We start from the raw sequence: 21,400 nt of genomic DNA, 5'->3' as shown, positions 1-21,400 counted from the left end.
TCCCAGCAATCAGTACAACCAAGTCATCGTTATAAGGCATCGCCCTCTTTTGCCCACCCCCCCAGCACCAGGTGTGGCCACTAGCCTATATGAAGGCCCAAAATTGTGTGTTCCTTTCTGCTCTGACAATGGCATGCCCATTCGTGCGAGATGTGGTGGATGAAGAAGCACTTGTGCTGAGGAGAGCCTTCAGGCGAGAAAGGGTCTTCAGGGACCGGTTGGACCCACTGGCCTTCCCTGATGACCATCTATATGAAAGATACAGGTTTTCTGCAGATGGCATCAGGTATCTATGCAGACTACTGGGTCCCAGGATTAAGCACCGCACTGCACGGAGCCATGCACTGAGTGTGGAGCAAATGGTTTGTGTGGCCTTGCGCTTTTTTGCTAGTGGAGCCTTCCTGTACTCAGTGGGGGATGCAGAACAGCTGAACAAGGCCACAATTTGCCGCACAATAAGGAGTGTGTGTCTGGCTATCAAAGCATTAGCAGATGTCTTCATCTCCTTCCCTGGCCACAGAAGACTCTGTGACATCAAAGAGGAGTTCTATAGGATTGCAGGTAAGAGGATCTACAAATTACAGGACAACTGTTAACACATAGTAGGATACTCGTTACTTTGGGACAGGTTTCCCCAATGTCATTGGTGCAGTGGACTGCACACACATAAGGATAAAAGCCCCCTCAGGTGCCCATGAGGCCGATTTTGTGAATAGGAAATCCTTTCACAGCATTAATGTTCAGGTGAACATAACTTTTTGATATTGTCCATTGACGAACACTCTGCATTGCCAGTGATGTGCATTGATTGGTGTAATATTCCTCATCTTATGATTTCAGATGGTCTGCAATGCTGACTGTGTGATCAGCAATGTTGTGGCAAAATGGCCTGGCTCAGTCCATGACTCCAGAATCTTTCGGGCCTCTGAAATCTATCAGTGCCTATCACAAGGTAAGCCACACAACCCCTATTTATAACCATCATGGCTGTGTCAAGAATATCACTGTGTTTATGAGGTAGTAATGATGAGATTTTGTGTTGACAGGTGAATTCTCTGGTGTGTTGCTGGGAGACAGGGGGTATGGCTGCCAGCCTTTTCTCCTGACACCTTTCACAGACCCCCAGGAAGCACAGCAGGCCTACAACCATGCCCATGCCAGGACCAGGGCCAGAGTTGAAATGACCTTTGGCCTCCTGAAGGCACGCTTTCACTGCCTTCACAAATTAAGGGTCAGCCCTGTTAGGGCATGTGATATTACTGTGGCTTGTGCTGTCCTCCACAATGTGGCCTGCCTGAGGAAGGAGAGGGCCCCCAGAGTGCCACCAGCCATGGACTGGGACAATCCGGCAATCTTCCCTGATGACGACAGTGGTCGGCTGCTGAGGGACCAATATGTGTGCTTTCAATTTTGGTTAAATATGTCCTGCGGTGGCAGAGGAATTTGTTTTTTTTTGGGTTCGTTTTTTGACGAATTTGGCCTCTTATGATGTTTGTGCGGTATACGGTGTGTAATACAAGGCTGCAGGGAGGCTACTGCATCCATTCATTTGTCTGTTCAGTTGATGTGTATGGATTTGTCCTGCATTTATTTTAGTGTGCAGACATGCAGGGTGTGTTATATACAGACCTTTGAATGTGTATGTATCATTTTGTATAATATGCTTGGATTCTGTGCTTTCCATCTTGTAGAGTCACTGACTTCAGTTTCGAAAGGAGCTGATGGTTTACCTGCTTTGTTTTGTCCTTATTCAATAAAGGAACATAATGTTACACATTGTGTTTTTATATTCATATGGAATGTGTATTTGTTTATGACAGTACTAGGGCCACACTGAAGAAAAAGGATAAAGTCCTAAATTTATGAGGCTGGTTCTTTCTGCAGAAAAGCTACATATTGTTTTGATACTTATGACAATGTGATACTTAATATTCTGGCACATCAGCATGTCTTTGTTTATGAAACCATACTGAAGTACAATTTCACGAAATGCCCCACATCTGTCATTTTAACAACTGTCCTTTAAAACAACTGGTTACAATATTATGACTTGTTTTTTTCCCCTCTGTGGCCCTAATATTCTATCATTTTATATATAGCCTTATAGTCTATGGGAAACTGTAAATTATCTAATGATAGCAACATCATCTAAAAATCATTTTTTATCCAAAATCATTGAAATTAATGATCACAAACGTTTAAATAATAACAGTGGGTCTAGTTATGTGATAATGTATATTGAGCAGTGAAATAACTATTGGTTTCCATTTGTGGTGACTGCTGACTGACATTAGGGATGAGATTAAATCGATCCTGGAATTTAGCCTGGTCTGGAGCAGGCTAGCTCCACAGAATAAATCTCCATGGTAATTTATACCATAACATATCCTCCTGCCCCCTATCCATCTTTAGTGCAACCGGATTACGGATCAATTGAGCCAGGATCACCAAGATATCCTGGCTTAATCCCTTATCCTAGTTTTGTGCAACAGGCCCCTGGCCTGACCAAATAAATATATAAACACAAAATACTAAGACCAGGGCGTGACACCCACGTTTTATTCGTAAGAGAAATTTTAAGTGTTTTAATGAGCAGGCTTTCTTTCATGATTTGTTTTATTTTGACTGGAGCAAGATTGAGCTTATCCCTGATGTGGAAACTGCCTGGAAATTCTTTCATTATGTTTTTCCCAAATAGTAAACAAACATGCCCCATTCCGCAGGTTCAGGGTTAAAGGGCGGGATAATCCATGGTTTTCTTCTGAGCCGTCTTGTATTATTAACGACTGTAATCTAGCCTGGGCTAAAGCAAGGAAATCATGTTCTGATGCTGATTGGCTTATTTTTAGGCAGTTATGAAACAAGTGTTCTTTTCTTCTCAGGAAGGCCAAGTCTGAATATTTTATGTCTGTTACCACTGATAACATGAATGACCCTAGAAAGTTTTGGAATGCTATTAAGTCTATGTCGTGTAACAGTAATGTTAATGAATTACCGTCATGTGTTTTGAAGGACTCTGTTCCTATATATGACAACTGAAATGCTGAATTGTTTCAATGAGCACTTTGTATCATCTGGTAGGCTGTCTGATTCAGTGTCCTCTGTCTCTGTACAACTCTGTGTGGATGACCCAGTGAGAGCTGGTCAAACTTTTAGCCATTCTCAGTGCAGGTGGTACATAAAGCCCTGAAATCTTTAGATCAGAGAAAGCCTGCAGGTCCTGATCTTTTGGATCCCTGCTGATGTCATAGCTGAACCACTTTACATCTCTGTTCAATCTAACCCTGGAATGTAATGAAATTCCAAAGATCTGGAAATCAGCATTTGTCCTACCACTTTTAAAAGGGGGAGATCCAACTCTTTTAAATAATTATAGGCCAATCTCAAAGCTGTCACCACGGGTGAAAATACTTGAAACCCTTGTAAGTGAACAGCTAAAATATTTTTTATTTACTAACTATATTTTATCAATGTACCAATCGGGCTTCAGGAAGAAGCATAGCACAATTACAGGTTTTAAATGATATCACTGAAGCCATTGACAAAAAACAGCACTGTGTCTCACTTTTTATTGATCTCTAAGGCTTTTGATACAGTTGATCATGCTATACTAAGGCAGAGATTGTCGAGTGTAGGTCTTTCAGAGCACGCTGTTGCATGGTTTGCTAACTATCTGTCTGATAGAACTCAGTGCACTCAATTTGATGGGCTTATGTCTGTTAAATTGTCTGTCTTGAATGGTGTGCCCCAAGGCTCTGTACTTGGTCCTCTCTTATTCACTATTTATATAAATGATTTAGACAAAAATGTCAAATGCACAACTTCATTTTTATGCTGATTATAATGTTATTTACGGTTGTGCCTCGTCTCTTACAAAAGCTTTCCAGAACATGTAAACTGCTTTTTATACTGTTCAACATACCTTGTGTCAATTGAAGCTTATCCTCAATACTGCCAAAACTAAACTAATGGTGTTTTCTTAATGCAAGAAATAGACCTCTGAACATTTCACCCATTACTACCAGGGCAAGGAGATGGAGGTTGTAACCTCATATAAATATCTTGGAATTTTAATTGATGACGGCCTCTCTTTTAAATTGCATATTCAACAACTTACAAAAAATTGAAGCTGAAATTGGGATTTTATTTTAGGAATAAGGCCTGTTTTTCTTTTGAAGCCAGAAGGAGGCTAGTATCAGCTACATTTATGCCTTTACTAGACTATGGTGATATTTTATATATGAATGCTTCCGCTCAGTGTTTGAGATCAATTGACACTCTTTACCATGGCACTTTGAGATGTATTTTAAACTGCAAAACACTTACGCACCACTGCACTTTGTATACCAGGGTTGGCTGGCCTTCTCTAGTCACAGTCACTGGTATACTTTTATTTACAAAGCCATTTTGGTTTTACTACCTTTTTTCATTTGTGCATTTTTATTGTTCAGAAATGTGGTGGCTACTCTCTTCGTTCGCTGGACTTTATCCTGCTAACTGTTCCAAATGTCCGAACTGAATTTGGTAAAAGGGCTTATGTACTCTGCGCCATCGACTTGGAACACCTTACAAAATAGTTTTAAACTGGAAGAACTTGTCCCGATTTGGTGTTTTTAAAATCACCGATGAAGGATTTTGAGGCTGATTCACTGACCTGTCAATGTTTTTAATTTGCTGTTTTATACTCTTGTGAATTCAATGGTTTTTACTAGATTACTTGTAGTTTTTCCATGTTGTCTGTCTGTAATTTTTTTGTAATGACTTGGTGCTGCCTATCTTGGCCAGGGCACTCTTGAAAAATATATTTTAATCTCAATGAGCCCTTCCTGGTTAAATAAAGGTTAAAAATAATAATAATAATAATAATAATAAAAAAATTATAAAAAACTTCTAAAGCCATGACATTTTCTGGAATTTTCCAAGCTGTTTATAGGCACAGTCAACTTAGTGTATGTAAACTTCTGACCCACTGGAATTGTGATATAGTGAATTATAAGTGAAATAATCTATCTGTAAACAATTGTTGGAAAAATTACTTGTCATGCACAAAGTAGATGTCCTAACCAAACTATAGTTTAACAAGACATTTGTGGAGTGGTTGAAAAACAACTTTTAATGACTCCAACCTAAGACTTCAACTGTACCTATATTTCCCTATAGGAAACAATAGGACAACCTCAGAGTCCCATGAGTAATTTTTTGTTGTTGTTTTCTACCAGCAACGTGGGCAGTTCTCATTGCCAACAATAGCAAACGCATGCATTGTGACGTAGAACAATAGGCTGAGAGTAGAACATTCAAAAGGCAACTTGGTGCTCAATAGAACTTTGAGCGAATTTGAATCTACAAAAAATGCATTATACATGTTAATATTCTCAAAAGACTCACATTTAATTTTCTAAACGTTGTACACCAATAGACTACTTATTTGCTAATAAGTGCAAAATATTCTAGATTTAATTTAGGGTTGGAGATGCTTAATGTGAGTCTGGAAGGAGAGTTTACAGTCTAGCCAGACACCTAGGTAGTTGTCCACATATTCTAAGTCAGAACCATCCAGAGTAGTGATGCTGGGCGTGCAGGTGCGGGCAGTGATCGGTTGAAGAGCATGAATTTAGTTGTACTTGCATTTAAGAGCAGTTGGAGGCCACGGAAGGAGAGTTGTATGGCATTGAAGCTCGTCTGGAGGTTAGTTAACACAGTGTCCAAAGAAGGGCCAGAATGGTGTCGTCTGCGTAGAGGTGGATCAGAGAATCACCAGCAGCGAGAGCGACATCGTTGATGTATACAGAGAAGAGAGTCAGCCCAAGAATTGAACCCTGTGGCACCCCCATAGAGACTGCAAGAGGTCCGGACAACAGGCCCTCCGATTTGACACACTGAACTCTATCAGAGAAGTAGTTGGTAAACCAGGCGAGGCAATCATTTCAGAAACCAAGGCTGTCGAGTCTGCCAATAAGAATGTGGTGATTGACAGAGTCGAAAGTCTTGGCCAGGTCGATGAATATGGCTGCACAGTAATGTCTCTTATCGATGGCGGTTATGATATCGTTTAGGACCTTGAGCGTGGCTGAGGTGCACCCATGACCAGCTCTGAAACCAGATTGCATAGCGGAGAAGGTACGGTGGGATTCAAAATGGTCGGTAATATGTTTGTTGACTTTGCTTTCGAAGACCTTAGAAAGGCAGGGTAGTATAGATATAGGTCTGTAGCAATATGGGTCCAGAGTGTCTCCCCCTTTGAAGAGGGGGATGACCACGGCAGCTTTCCAATCTTTGGGAATCTCAGACGATACGAAAGAGAGGTTGAAAAAGGCTAGTAATAGGAGTTGCAACAATTTTGGCAGATCATTTTAAAAAGAGAGGGTCCAGATTGTCTTGGCTGATTTGTAGGGGTCCAGGTTTTGCAGTTCTTTAAGAACATCAGCTATCTGGATTTGGGTGAAGGGGAAATGGGGGAGACTTTGGCAAGTTGCTGTGGAGAGTGCAGGGCGGTTGACCAGGGTAGGGGTAGCCAGGTGGAAAGCATGGCCAGCCGTAGAAAAATGCTTATTGAAATTCTCAATTATAGTGGATTTATCGGTGGTGACACTGTTTCCTAGCCTCAGTGCAGTGGGCAGCTGGGAGGAGGTGCTCTTATTCTCCATAGTTGGTAAACCAGGCGAGGCAATCATTTCAGAAACCAAGGCTGTCGAGTCTGCCAATAAGAATGTGGTGATTGACAGAGTCGAAAGTCTTGGCCAGGTCGATGAATATGGCTGCACAGTAATGTCTCTTATCGATGGCGGTTATGATATCGTTTAGGACCTTGAGCGTGGCTGAGGTGCACCCATGACCAGCTCTGAAACCAGATTGCAGAACTTTTTTTGAGTTTGTGCTACAGGATGCAAATTTCTGCTTGAAAAAGCTAGCCTTAGCTTTCCTAATTGCCTGTGTATATTTGTTCCTAACTTCCCTGAAAAGTTACATATCATGGGGGCTATTCGATGCTAATGCAGAACGCCACAGGATGTTTTTGTGCTGGTCAAGGGCAGTCAGGTCTGGAGAGAACCAAGGGCTATATCTGTTCCTGGTTCGACATTTTTTAAATGGGGCATGCTTATTTAAGATGGTGAGGAAGGCACTTTTAAAGAATAACCAGGCATCTTCTACTGACGGGATGAGGGCAATATCCTTCCAGGATACCCGGGCCAGGACGATTAGGAAGGCCTGCACGCTGAAGTGTTTTAGGGAGCGTTTGATAGGGATGAGGGGTGGTTGTTTAACCGCAGACACGTTACGGATGCAGGCAATGAGGCAGTGATCGCTGAGATCTTTGTTGAAAACAGTAGAGGTATATTTGGAGGGCAAGTTGGTTAGGATGATATCTATGAGGGTGCCCGTGTTTACGGATTTGGGGTTGTACCTGGTGGGTTCATTGATCATTTGTGAGAGATTGAGGGCATCTAGCTTAGATTGTAGGAGGGCTAAAGTATGACAATTGGGTACTTTTTCCACGCCACCCTGTCTGCTTCACACCAAACGACAAGCATCACACCGGGAATCTTCCCCTTCAGTTCGTCAGCTTTTACATTTACCGCTACCCCAGTAATCACTTTGCCCTTTTCTTGAGAGCAAAACAATTCACCTGTCTTGCCCCCGTTCATTTAACACGGAGCGCCTGCTCCCTCCTGACCAGCAGAAACACAAACAATTATCACAAGACCACTACTGGTTACCCTCACAGATTCCACAACACCCAACTCTGTTTTCACCCACACTGTAACCAGAAATGGATCAGCCAAAAGGCAAGGGTCCACTTTTTCCAAAAAGCTTCAGTCCTACTGTCACAGACTCATCTTTATCCTGACTCTCGGTGCAAGCCTCAGGCTCCAAGAACTTCACCACACCTACCACACTTTGCCCTCAATTCACTTCCATTTCTCCTCCTGTCTTCAACTCACTCTGCTTACACTTTCTACCATTCTTCTTTTACAAACCATCTCCATTTTTCCAACATTTGAACCTACTCAAGCTCACCATCTTCCTCTCTCTCTCTTTTCCCCTCCATTCCTCCTCCGTATTCCAAGTGTCTCCTTATGATAATACTGCACTTCTCCTGACATCTTGTTCTTGCCTTGTCAAGGGACACCATTTAACCAGCTGTCACAATCTCCATACAATCAGCTCAAACCCCTCGTGCTTTCTGGTGTTGGTAACTGGTCCACCATGTTTAGAACATGAGGGCACAGAGCTCTCATCACGCTTTGAGCAAACAGGAGTAAAAGCATGGCTCCCGCTGATAACATCACAACATCAATGCAATTTAGAAAATACAATAAAATAGTTAACTCTTGAAAGTAGTGTAATACATATCAAAATAACCTTAAAATAATACATGAAAATAAATCTGAGAGATTTTCAGTAAAATACTAAGTATATTTTACACCTGTTACAGATGGGGACACTTATTGGAGAATAGGCTACCGTTTGTGTAAGTGTTCTTTCTACTGCTTCTACCTGAGGCCTGGGCAAAAACGGTGGTAGAGCATTTACTTCTGCAGCAAAAGACGCTAAGATCGAGCACCCTGACAGCTGGTCTCTCTCCTGTTACATTAAAACGATGTGCTGATACAGATCATATTTGAAGGTATAATCAAATTGCAGGTATGAGAGAAGATCATCAAGGGATATCAACTTTAAGAATAAAGAAAATGCCATGTGTCAAATGATTTTGATCAAGAAGTAGAAGTGGTCAATCACTGGCAAATCTGTAGCAGTCAAATTAACCTGTAAAGCGGGTAGTAACATGATTAGCTAATTGTATCTGGCTAATGGTAGTAGGAGTAAATGTCGAACATCATCGCAGTTTGTTCATGATTTTTAGCGACATACATAAATAAACTAAGCACACTATACCAGGCTTTCAAATGGTATGCAAAGAAAACAGCCGCGATGTAAAATATCCATAATGGAGCACAATTGCTGTGTCCCTGATCGTGGCCTGTCTATAACTACCAGCAGTTGGGTGTCCAGACTTCTTCCGCATTTTCCTACGACTTTCGGGCTGTGACGTGAGTGCTGACGGCGGCCTTGGTGCTGGCGGAGCTGGGGGCTGTAGCGATTATCAGTGGAGCTTCGAAAGTCTCGGCCCCTCCCTCCCTGCGCCTCAGCGGCCCGCCCAGCTAGCACAAACTCCCGATTGAATCCTGCCCGAGTCTGGGGAAACCGGACGGCCTGGAAATCGTGAGGCCAACCTGTACTACACAATCTGGTAAGCAGGTCATGCGTTTTTTTTTTTTTTTTATGTGCACGGAGCATAGGTAATGCTTTACATTTGTGATTGCATGTACATTATTCTATGTTTCTATCTGAAAAGTGGAGAAGCGTACGAGGGGTTGTGCCTTCTTGCTTATTTGGTCCCCGGCCTCAATAGGCCATAATTACGGCCTAGAAAATCAGCGAGGGGATTTTTCGAAACATCGGTAACATTATAGTCTGCTATTAGCCAGATACCACCCACAAAGTTGAACAGTATAGTTACCATGTTAAAATATGATATTGTACAGAGATTATATTTGCTCTGCATTAACAGCGCCAGTGGTTAAAATGTTTGTCCGGGGATCTCCATCAAAATGGCGCACATCTGTTTTTGAAAACGCTGAAGGAAATATGCTTTAGCTAGGCAGGCTAGCCGCCATACTTAGCAATAAACCTTTCGGGTGGCTCGCGAACTTGCTAACATTAGCTATGCACTAATGTTTACTATCGCACGGATGTGTGGGTTGGGTCAGCTGTCATGTTTCCCTTGACGCTAGCTCGCTCAAAGCTGCCTTTCACTTCTTTTTTTTAAATAACTTAAACGACCACATTTAGCTAGAGTCTAATCTTTGATGTTATGTAACCATTTTACTGCGACCGCCGGATACTTTTGAAATTAAATGTTTTGACCTTTTGCCTTAAATGTTGTCTTTTTGTGTAAATATCGAGGTAAATTACAGCAAGCGCCATTTTTGTACTGAATTTGTTCCCATTTAGGCTATAGTTAAAGGTTTGAGTTTGTTGATCTAATTGTGCGTGTCCTCATGAAGCATCACTGCTTGTCTCGCTCTCCCACGCTGTTGTGTGCCAGACCACTGCTGTCAGATTTGACCGTGGGGGAATTGGGATGACAAATGTGCTGCGTCGCTCAAAACCTCTTGTTTATCTCTCGATGCATTTCGGCGAGTAAAACCGCATATATTTTTTTCACTTTGCATGACTATGAGGATTAAGATCGATAGATAGTATTTGCATGGCTGAAAACATCTCTCGTGACGTCAAAGCACATTAAGAAACAAAATAAGGATTTTATCTTTATTATCACAGCTTAAATAAACCTAATCACATAGCTGCCTATACCCTTCCTATTTTTTGGTTTAGGCAGTGTGCCATGTAATATAGCTAAAATAGTTTAGAAGTTTACCACCAAATAAAATGCAGACCAATATAATTTATATCCAGAAAGATTAGGACATGACTACATTTCACAGGAGGGGAAACACATGGGCATAATGATACCTGTTACATTGTAATGATATGTATTTCTTGTTAGAGAGAATAATACTTTGAGTGAGATTTAGGATTTGAATATGGTAGACTAATATTTTGGGTTAACCATTAGGCCTATGTGACTGTGATTTGACTGGTCAATTCTTTCCTCCAGTGCTGCAGTGACAAATGAGGTGTAAGGACAATGGATGAGGATGAGACAAGGCTTGCACTCCATTCCCAGGATCCTAAAATCATTCTCCATGGATCAGGTAATAGCTACGTTTCACTGAGCATTCAAGTATTTCCCTGTACTGTTCTTTGTTATGCACAAAAATAAAACTTTTCTTAAAAGCTTTTTTAATTTTTATAGCTATTTTCTTTGTAAGAGTGCATTCATACAGTGGCTTATGAAAGTATTCATACCTCTTGACTTATTCCACATTTTGTTGTTACAGCCTGAATTCAAAATGGATGAAAAAATATATTTTTCTCGCATCTACACACAATACCCCATAATGACACAGTGAAACATGTTTTTAGAAATTTCTGCACATTTCTTGAAAATGATATACAGAAATAATCTAATTTACATAAGTATCCACACCCTTGAGTCAAAACATGATAGAACCACCTTTGGTGGTGATTACAGCTGTGGGTCTATCTGGTTAAGTCTCAAAGAGATTTGCACACCTGGATTGTACAATATTTGCCCATTATTCCACTCAAAATTCTTCCAGCTCTGTCAAATTGGTGGATGATCATTGCTAGACAACAATTTTCAAGTCTTGCCATAGATTTTCAAGCAGATTTAAGTCAAAACTGTAATTCGGCCACTCTGGAACATTCACTGTCTTCTTGGCAAGCAACTCCAGTGTAGATTTGACCTTGTGATTTAGGTTATTGTCCTGCTGAGAGGTGAATTAATCTCCCAGTGCCTGGTGGAAAGCAGACTGAACCAAGTTTTCCTCTAGGATTTTGCCTGTGCTTAGCTCCATTCAGCTAATTTATTTATCCTGGAATAACTCCCCAGTCCTTAACGACTACAAGCATACCCATAACATAATGCAGCCACCACTATGCTTGAAGAGTGGTACTCAGTACTGTATTGTACTTTCCCCAAACACAAACTTTGTATTCAGGACAGAAAGTTTGCTTTGCCACTTTTTTGCAGTATTAATATTTTCCTTCTTTTCACTGTGTCAGTTAGGGTAGTATTGTGGAGTAACTGCAATGTTGTTGATCCAGCCTCAGTTTTCTCCTGTCATAGCCATTAAACTCTAACTGTTTTAAAGTCACCGTTGCCTCATAGTGAAATCCCTGAGCGGTTTCCTTCCTCTCTGGCAACTGATTTAGGAAGGATGCCTGTGTCTTTGTAGTGACTGGGTGTATTGATACACCATCCAAAGTGTAATTAATAACTTCACCATGCTCAAAGGGATATTCAATGTCTGCTTTTATTTTTTACCCATCTACCAATAGGTGCCCTTTGTGAGGCATCGGAAAATCTCCCTGGTCTTTGTGGTTGAATCTGTGTTTGAAATTCACTGCTCGACCAAAGACTGTAAAAATGCGACCTGATGCGTCTCTGCTTGACACTCAGCATTAAGGAGATAGATTGGGGTAAGGTCCTGCAATAGACTCACGTCCAGTCCAGGGGGTACATCAAGCTACATAAACCTGCCCTATGAGCTGTTCCAGCTTGCACAAGCCATGGCTCGTGCAGGGCTACTTACTGTGCAAGGCTACTTACTGTGTTTGAAATGCATTGCTCGACTGGGGGACCTTACAGATAATTTTATGTGTGGGGTAAAGAGATGAGGTAATCGTTTAAAAATCATGTTGAACACCTATTATTGCGCACATTGAGTCCATGCAACTTATTATGTGAATTGTTAAGCAAATTTGTACTCCTCAACTTATTTATGCTTGCCATATCAAAGGGGTTGAATACTTATTGACTCAGGACATTTCAGCTTTTAATTTTTAATTAATTTGTACAACTTTAGAAAAGCATAATTCCACTTTGACATTATGGGGTGGGTAGGCCAGTGACAAAAAAAATCTAAATTGAATCCATTTTAAATTTGAGCTGGTGCACTTGTTGAACAAGTCAAGGGGTGTGAATATTTTCTGAAGGCATTGTATGTCTGCAGCGATATGTTTATGTAGGCCAACACGGAAGATATCCACCTGTTCCTGTGTTGGTGTGTTCCAGATGAGGGTGGTGCTGGAGGGGAGGAGTTTGTGGTGGAGCTGCAGGAGACGGTGCTTGTGTCGGAGGGGGAGGGGGAGGGAATGGCGGTGCATGGGTTCGCTCCAGAGGAGCTGGTGATCCAGGATGCGGTTGAGGACGTGGTGTCTGAGTATGTGCACTGCGACGAGGACGAGGAGGTTGCTGTGGAGACATGTGTGATGTCGCTGGAGGGGGAGGACGAAGGCGTTGCCATGGGGGACATGGCTGAGGATGAGATGGTGGCAGACGGGCATGCCCAGGATGAACTGGACCCAGAGCAAGACACAGATGGCTGTGGGGACTACCTCATGATCTCCTGTGAGCACCATCCTGCTTCACTTTTCCAGTTCTACATCAATAGCCCTCACTCAGTCACCTGGCCTCTTATAAAGAAAACATTGCAGTCAGACTAATGATCAGCAGTGAGTGGATCTCTTAACTCGCTCTCTTTTCCTCTCCCTCCAGTGGATGAGGCAGGCAAGATGGTGTCAGACGACGGCACAGAGGTGACTGTGGAGGGAGCCGTGGAGGACCAGGTGGAGAAGGACGAGGATGGCCAGGAGGTGATCAAGGTGTACATCTTCAAGGCAGACTCTGGGGAGGATGACCTGGGTAAGGAGACATTTGAATCATGTTTAATGCACTTAGAAAGAGGGATAATATAACCCACGGTAGTTGATCACTGAGGGTTATTAAGACATTGTGTGGATGTCTGCGTAGGAGAAACGGAGGACGGACTGACGGACTCTACAGGCCGAACGCTCCGAGAGAAGATGGTGTACATGTCTCAGGGGGACCATGGTAAGAAATGCATTCGGTGTGTGTGAGAGAGTGTGTGTGTTTTACGATTGTGTTCCAACTAGTGTGTTTTCCTGCAGGTGCATCAAAGATATCTGATGAGGTTTACATGGAGGTGGTGGTGGGGGGTGAGGAGCCAGTGACCCATGAGCGGTCTTACGATGGCACGGCTCTCAGTAAGGACTTCATGCCTGTGGCTTGGGCAGCCGCTTATGGTCAGTGACACACACTAATATATACAAATGTATCGTTTAACAGGGCAGATAAAGTCTTGTTGCTCTTCTGTACTCTAGTGATAAGTACAGTGCATTTGGAAAGTATTCAGACTACTTTCCTTTTTCCACGTTTTGTTACATTACAGCCTTATTGTAAAATGGATTACATATATTTTTTAATTCTCATCAATCTACACACACAATACCCCATAATGACAACGCGAAAACGGGTTTTTAGAACATTTTCCAAATGTATATATAAAAAAAATGAAATACCTTATTTACATAAGTATTCAGGCCCTTTTCTATGAGACTCGAAATTTTGCTCATGTATCCTGTTTCCATTGATCATCCTTGAGATGTTTCGACAACTTGATTGGAGTCCACCTGTGGTAAATTCATTTGATTGGACATGATTTGGAAATGCACACTCCTGCCTATGTAAGGTCCCACAGTTGACAGTGCATGTCAGAGCAAAAACCAAGCCATGATATCAAAGGAATTGTGTGTAGAGCTCCAAGACAGGATTGTGTTGAGGCACAGATCTCGGGAAGGGTACCAAAACATTTCTGCAGCATTGAAGATCTCCAAGAACACAGTGGCCTCCATCATTCTTAAATGGAAGAAGTTTCGAACCACCACTCTTTCTTGAGCTGGTTGCCCAGCCAAACTGCGCAATCAGGGGAGAAGGGCCTTGGTCAGGGAGGTGACCAAGAACCCAATGGTCACTCTGACAGAGCTCCAGAGTTCCTCTGTGGTGATGGAAGAACTTTCCAGAAGGACAACCATCTCTGCTGCACTCCACCAATCAGGCCTTTATGGTAGAGTGGCCAGATGGAAACCACTCCTCAGTAAAATGCACATGACAGCCTGCTTGGAATTTGCCAAAAGGCACCTAAAGGACTATGTCCATGAGACACATGATTCTCTGGTCTGATGAAACCAAGATTGAACTCTTTAACCTGAATGCCAAGCGTCAAATCGGGAGGAAACCTGGCACCATCCTTACGGTGAATCATAGTGGTGGCAGCATCACGCTGTGGGGATGTTTATCAGAGGCAGGGACTGGGAGACTAGTCAGGATCGAGGGAAAGATGAACGGAGCGAAGTACAGCGAGATATTTAATGAAACCTGTTTGAGTGCTCAGGACCGCAGACTGGGGTGAAGTTTCACCTTCCAACAGGACAACAACCCTAAGTACATAGCCAAGACATTGCAAGAGTGGCTTCGGGACAAGTCTCTGAATGTCCTTGTGTCCCAGCCAGAGCCCAGACTTGAACCCAATGAAACATCTCTGGAGAGACCTGAAAATAGCTGTGCAGCGACGCTCCCCATCCACCTGGCAGAGCTTGAGAGGATCTGCAGAGAAGAGTGGGAGAAACTCCCTAAATACAGGTGTGCCAAGCTTATAGCATCATACCCAAGAAGACTCAAGGCTGTAATTGCTACCAAAGGTGCTTCAACTAAGTACTGAGTAAAGAGCCTGAATACAAATGTAAATGTGATATTTCAGTGTTTTATTTTTAAAACATTTGCAAAAAATTCTAACCATGTTTTTGCTTTGGTATTGTGTGTAGATTGATGAGGGTGGGGACAGTTTAATCAATTTTAGAACAAGGCTGTAACGTATCAAAATGTGGGAAAAGTTTGAATACTTTCCGAATGCACTGCATCTCTGCTCTAGCAGTGTTGAGAGAAGGTGTGCATTTGCATTCAACATTTACGATGTGATTCCAGGATCTGAGGACAGTGAAAGCTGTGAGAACCGGAACGGTGCCGCCAGTGCGCTGCTGCACATTGACGAGTCAGACGGAGTGGACAAGGTCAGCAGGCAACGGAACAAGAATAGGAGAACAAGGGCTGAGCCTCGCCAGGTCCAGACAGGTACGTAGCTGTCAGATGGGACTGAACTACAGTCAGGTCCCAAATGTATTTTCACCCTTGACAAAGATGAGCAAATAACACTGTAAAATAATTAATACAAATAGTGAGCGACACTACAATTCCAAAAGTATGTGGACAACCCTTCAAATGAGTGGATTTGGCTATTTCAGCCACACCTGCTGCTGACAGGTGTATAAAATCAAGCACACAGCCATGCCATCTCCATAGTCTTCACATTGGCAGTAGAATGGTCATACTGAAGAGCTCAGTGACTTTCAATGTGGCACCATCATAAAATGCCACCTTTCCAGCAAGTCAGTTTGTCAAATTACTGCCCTGCTAGAGCTGCCCTGGTCAACTGTAAGTTCGGTTATTGTGAAGTGGAAATGTCTAGGAACAACAACGGCTCAGCCGCGAAGTGATGGGCCACACAAGTTCACAGAACGGGACTACTGAGTGCCGAAGTGCGTAAAAATCTTCTGTCCTCGGTTGCAACACTTACTACTGAGATCCAAACTGCCTCTGGAAGAAATGTCAGCACAATACCTGTTCATTGGGAGCTTCATGAAATGGGTTTCCATTGGCTAGCAGCCACACACAAGCCCAAGATCACCGTGCGCAATGCCAAGCGTCAGCTGGAGTGGTGTAAAGCTTGCCGAGCAGTGGAAATGCGTTGTCTGGAGTGATGAATCACGCTTCACCATGCCCCGAATGCATAGTGCCAACTGTAAAGGTTGGCAGAGGAGGAATAATGGTCTGAGGCTGTTTTTCATGGTTCGGGCTAGGCCCCTTAGTTCTAGTGAAGGGAAATCTTAACGATACAACATACAATGACATTCTAGACGATTCTGTGTTTCCAACTTTGTGGCAACAGTTTGGGGAAGGCCCTTTCCTGTGTCAGCATGACAACTCCCCTGTGCACAAAGTGGAAATTGTTTGTGTTGAAGACCTTGACTGGCTTACATAGAGCTCTAACCTCAGCCCCATCGAACACCTTTGGGATGAATTGGAACGCTGACTGCGAGCCGGGCCTAATCGCCCAAGATCCGTGCCCGACCTCACTAATACTCTTGTGGCTGAATGGAAGCAAGTCTCCGCAGCAATGTTCCAACATCTAGTGGAGAGCCTTCCCAGAAGAGTGGAGGCTGTTATAGCAGCAGAGGGGGGGACCAACTCCATATTAATGCCTATGATATTGGAATGAGATGTTCGACGAGTAGGAGTCAACATACTTTTGGTAATGTAGTGTATGTGCAGATACAAAAGTAATGTATTTTGTGTGCAAATTGCTCAGAGAAAGACATTTTTGCTTAACAAACAAAATGCATCTAAAAGATAGGGGATGGGTCAAAAATATTGCCACCCCTGAATTCAATATACCTGCACCCTTCCCTTGCGAGCATAATGACACTAAACCGTTTTCTAAAAGGTTTTATGAGATAGGTGAACACATTGGAATGGGTCTTAGACAATTCCTCCATACAGAATCTCTCCAGATTCTCCAATGGGAGTTTTGAGATTTATTTGTTAAACAAATTCTTTCTCTAAGCAATTGTATTAGTATAAAATCATTTTCCAAATTTCTGAGCATACAATATAGCGCAGTATTTGTGTTGTTATTTTATACAGTCGTCTTTGCTCATCTTTATCAAGGGTGCCAATCATTTTGCACCTGACTGTATATGTTACTGATTCTATGGGCTGGGCAACTGCGGGTCATTTTATAAAGTCAGCTGATTGTCAAACTCACTCTGCACAGGTTTTCACACGTTTCATTTCTGAATAAAGATCATGTGATATCTGGGAGTCATGAATTTTGTATCTGTCTCCCATTCCAGCCATCATTATTGGTCCGTATGGCCAGCCTCTGACAGTGTACCCCTGCATGCTCTGTGGCAAGAAGTTCAAGTCACGAGGCTTCCTGAAGCGCCACACCAAAAACCACCACCAGGATGTCCTGACCAGGAAAAAGTACCAGTGCACGGACTGTGACTTCACCACCAACAAGAAGGCCAGCCTTCATAACCACATGGAGGGGCACACGCTGAGCAGCAAGGGTCTGTTTGAGTGTGAGGTGTGTGGCAAGGAGTTCCACCAGCAGGCGGTGCTCTTCTCGCATCGATTGCAGCACCACCACCGTGAGCCCAAGAGTCCGGTGCCTTCACAGGCCAACAAGATGCACAAGTGTAAGTTCTGTGACTACGAGACGGCTGAACAAGGTCTGCTCAACCGCCACTTGCTGGCTGTCCATAGTAAGAGCTTCCCCCACATCTGTGTGGAATGTGGCAAGGGCTTCCGGCACCCCTCCGAGCTGAAGAAACACATGCGCACGCACACCGGCGAGAAGCCTTACTCTTGCCTCTACTGCGACTACAAGTCGGCAGATTCCTCCAACCTGAAGACTCATGTCAAGACCAAGCACAGCAAAGAGATGCCCTTCAAGTGTGAGCGCTGCTTCCAAACGTTTGCTGAGGAGGAGGAGTTGCTGCAGCACGGTCTGACGCACGAGGAGGCCAAAACCCACCTGTGTGCCCACTGTGAACACAAGAGCTCCAACTCCAGTGACCTGAAGCGCCACATCATATCGGTGCACACCAAGGACTACCCCCACAAATGTGCCGTCTGCGATAAAGGCTTCCACCGGCCGTCTGAACTGAAGAAGCACTCTGCGTCGCACCGTGCCAAGAAACTGCACCAGTGCCGACACTGCAACTTCAAGATCGCGGACCCCTTTGTGCTCAGTCGCCATATCCTGTCGGTCCACACCAAGGAGCAACAGGCCTCTCCTGAAAAGAACGGGCCCAAAAGGACCTTATTGGGGCCTTCCCCTGCCAGTCCACCGGTGGCAAGGAAGCAGGTGTTGGTACCTGGTGCTAGTTCTAGTGCTGCGGGCATGGCCAAGGGGCCCAGGGAGAGGAGGGTGTACCAGTGTCAGTACTGTGACTACAGCTCTGGGGATGCCTCGGGCTTCAAGCGCCATGTGATCTCCATCCACACAAAAGACTACCCCCACCGCTGTGAGATCTGCTCTAAAGGCTTCCGCAGGCCCTCGGAGAAGAGCCAGCATATCGCACGCCACCACAAGGACTTAGTGCAAGCAGAGTGACCCTGGCATAACCTACCACAACAAAAACACAGATGGAACCACTACCACACCGTAATCAATTGTATGTATGTGTGTATACTGAACAAAAATATAAATGCAACAATTTCAAAATTTTACTGAGTTATATGAACTTTAAGTAAATCAGTCACTTGAAATAAATTCATTAGGCCCTAATCTATGGATTTCACATGACTGGGAATACAAATATCCATCTATTGGTCACAGATACATTTAAGAGTAGGGGCATGGATCAGAAAACCAGTCAGTATCTGGTGTGCGACCACCATTTGTCTCATGCAGCGCGACACCTCTTCTTCGGATCTCGCAATGGTATCTCTGCATTCAAATTGCAATCGATAAAATGCAATTTGGTGTTCGTTGTCTGCAGCTTATGTCTGCCCATACCATTACCATGGGGCACTATTCACAATGTTGACATCTGCAAACCACCCGCCCACACGACTCCATTCACATGGTCTACGGTTGTGAGGCCAGTTGGACATACTGCCAAATAATTTAAAAGAAAGTTGGAGACTGCTTATGGTAGAGAATTGAACATTCAATTTTCTGGGAACAGCTCTGGTGGACATTCCTGCAGTCAGCATGCCAATTACACACTCCCTAGAAACTTGAGACATCTGTTGTGTGACAAAACGTTCCATTTTAGAGTGGCCTTTTATTGTCCCCAGCACAAGGGGCACCTGTGTAATGATCATGCTGTTTAATCAGCTTCTTGATATGCCACACCTGGCAGGTGGATGGATTATCTTTGCAAATGAGAAATGCTCACTAACAAGGATGTTGACAAATTTGTGCATGAAATTTGAGAGAGAAAAGCTTTTTGTGCGCATGGAACATTTCTTTTGACTTTCAATTCAGTTCATGAAACATGGGACCAACACTTTTCATGTTGTTTATATTTTTGTTCAGGATGTGTCTGTCTGTTCGCTGCATTAACATGGAACATCTTCTGTTATTATTACCCCAGAGACTCTCAAGCTAACTTTTCTGCAACTGAAAATGAATATAAGTGTACATATACCTGGGTAAGGCCTATGGAATCAGGTGACAAAGCCCTGTACATACTTGCACTTTGTCTGCATGTACCCCTGCTGGTGAACGTGTGCATTGTAGGATGTGCAAGAGTCTGAGGTCTTTGTAGATTCATACATGAGTTTTTACTCCACAGCCAACAGTCCAGTTATTAAAGTAGCAACTTTTAATCCTACTTTTACTTGTTGACACACAACTAAGACTAAATGTAATCTACAAGCTGTATTCACACAATGAAATGGACATTCACCTGCTGTGAAAAAGCAGGTCCACTGTGCAGAGTGGTCGAGATGAACTCTTATTCGAATAGCACTTGCCAATATATTTAATGAACTATGAATGCAGTAATCATGAACTTGTGAATTACACCTGATGCTTTGAATGCTCAGACACTGAGAGAATGTGTTTTTTATGTGGTTGAGTGCCAGTTGTGAGGGATGTGTCAGTTAAGACACATTGTTGTAGTGTCTCTATACCCTATGCAAGTCCTGCCTACTTCCTGGTTCAAGTCCCGTACTGTTTTTGAATGGGCGTCAAGCTTATATCATCAAATTCATGAAAATGTGTTCATTTAAATGTTAAAAAATTGTCACATATTTGTATCTGTGGATTAATTCACCTTTATCCAATGGATTTTATGATTGTTTTTTTACAGAATATTAAAATGCAATTGGAAACCCTATTAAAGGCATCAGGTATAAGTCAATTAATCCACGAGTACAAATATAATTTGACATGTCTTAAATAACCACATTTTCATGAATTTGATCATGTAAGCTTGATCCCCATTCAAAAAACAGGACTTGAACTAGGTAATAGGCGGGACTTTCATAGCGTGTTGTGCTTCGTGGTGCTCTGACCCCACATCTCCATGTCATCATATCTTTGTTGCTTTGAGAACTGTCTGTCTGGTCATGGACAATGCCTGAAGAAGGAGTTGACTGCATCATAGCAAATAGCCATGTCCATTGTAAAAGCTGCGGTTTCTTTCAGTTGATTCACTTCTTTACACAAAATAAGATACTAGATGTGGTTGTTTATCCCATGGGGGTGGGGGAATCTAACAGGTAAGCAGTATCATTTAGAACCAACCCCTAAACCCATCTTCATACAGATTATTTAACCCCTAATAAGCTTGATTATCAGACACCTGAAATAGGATGTAGCGCCAGCAAGGCCTTCAGAGTTAGATTGCACTAGATCTGGTACCACAGACTCATGACCACAACATACTTCCTTTACCCAAACACACATCTACTTATGCTAGTGGCCAGGGAGAGGCATTAGTCCCCTGAGGAGAAATACAACTTGTAAAGACTGGTGGTATATTTGTACTCGCTTCGACAGTTCCTTCCCCTGTGATCATTTTTGTTTTTATATTTATTTCATCATCATGAACTTTGTTGTATAATTCAGTGTAACTAGAATTCTATAGGAGGTAAATTATTGTTTTGTACACATTTGTAAATAAAGTGTGTAGATGTAAACCCTTAACAAACAAAAGGAGGAATCAGAGCTGTGTTATGGATGTACTGGCAAGAAGTAGGATAACATTTTCAATAGAATGATGGTACACCAAGGTTACTTTTAGAGCTGGG

The 21,400-nt window shown here is 42.9% G+C and overlaps 1 protein-coding gene across 3 annotated transcripts; it reads left to right on the top strand.

Annotated features, from left to right (window-relative positions):
- Positions 1–8,898: 8,898 nt before the first annotated feature.
- Positions 8,899–21,296, top strand: LOC109873134 (zinc finger Y-chromosomal protein 1-like). Of its 3 annotated transcripts, XM_031807676.1 has the most exons (9): positions 8,899–9,253; positions 10,685–10,781; positions 11,992–12,132; positions 12,728–13,063; positions 13,211–13,357; positions 13,466–13,546; positions 13,624–13,758; positions 15,497–15,643; positions 17,482–21,296. In XM_031807676.1, the coding sequence occupies exons 3-9, from the start codon at positions 12,090–12,092 to the stop codon at positions 18,747–18,749; spliced, it is 2,157 nt and encodes a 718-aa protein (XP_031663536.1). In that variant the 5' UTR covers positions 8,899–9,253; positions 10,685–10,781; positions 11,992–12,089; the 3' UTR covers positions 18,750–21,296. The 3 variants fall into 3 exon arrangements, with proteins under 3 accessions (XP_031663536.1, XP_020320277.1, XP_031663537.1); XM_020464688.2 differs by lacking the exon at positions 11,992–12,132 and having other exon boundaries at positions 8,902–9,253; XM_031807677.1 differs by lacking the exons at positions 8,899–9,253; positions 11,992–12,132 and having other exon boundaries at positions 12,666–13,063.
- The last annotated feature ends 104 nt before the right edge of the window (positions 21,297–21,400 follow it).

Source organism: Oncorhynchus kisutch, linkage group LG28 (assembly GCF_002021735.2).
Source record: "Oncorhynchus kisutch isolate 150728-3 linkage group LG28, Okis_V2, whole genome shotgun sequence".
In the NCBI taxonomy this organism is placed as follows: Eukaryota; Metazoa; Chordata; class Actinopteri; order Salmoniformes; family Salmonidae; genus Oncorhynchus; species Oncorhynchus kisutch.
Note: the sequence above shows the minus strand (reverse complement) of the source record. Positions and strands in the feature narration are given on the sequence as shown.

Coding starts and splice junctions, on each gene's coding strand:
- LOC109873134 (XM_020464688.2), top strand. CDS start 10,715: ATGGATGAGGATGAGACAAGGCTTGCACTCCATTCCCAGGATCCTAAA. Junction 13,064..13,210: donor GGACTACCTCATGATCTCCT/GTGAGCACCATC, acceptor CTCTCCCTCCAG/TGGATGAGGCAGGCAAGATG. Junction 15,644..17,481: donor GCCTCGCCAGGTCCAGACAG/GTACGTAGCTGT, acceptor CTCCCATTCCAG/CCATCATTATTGGTCCGTAT.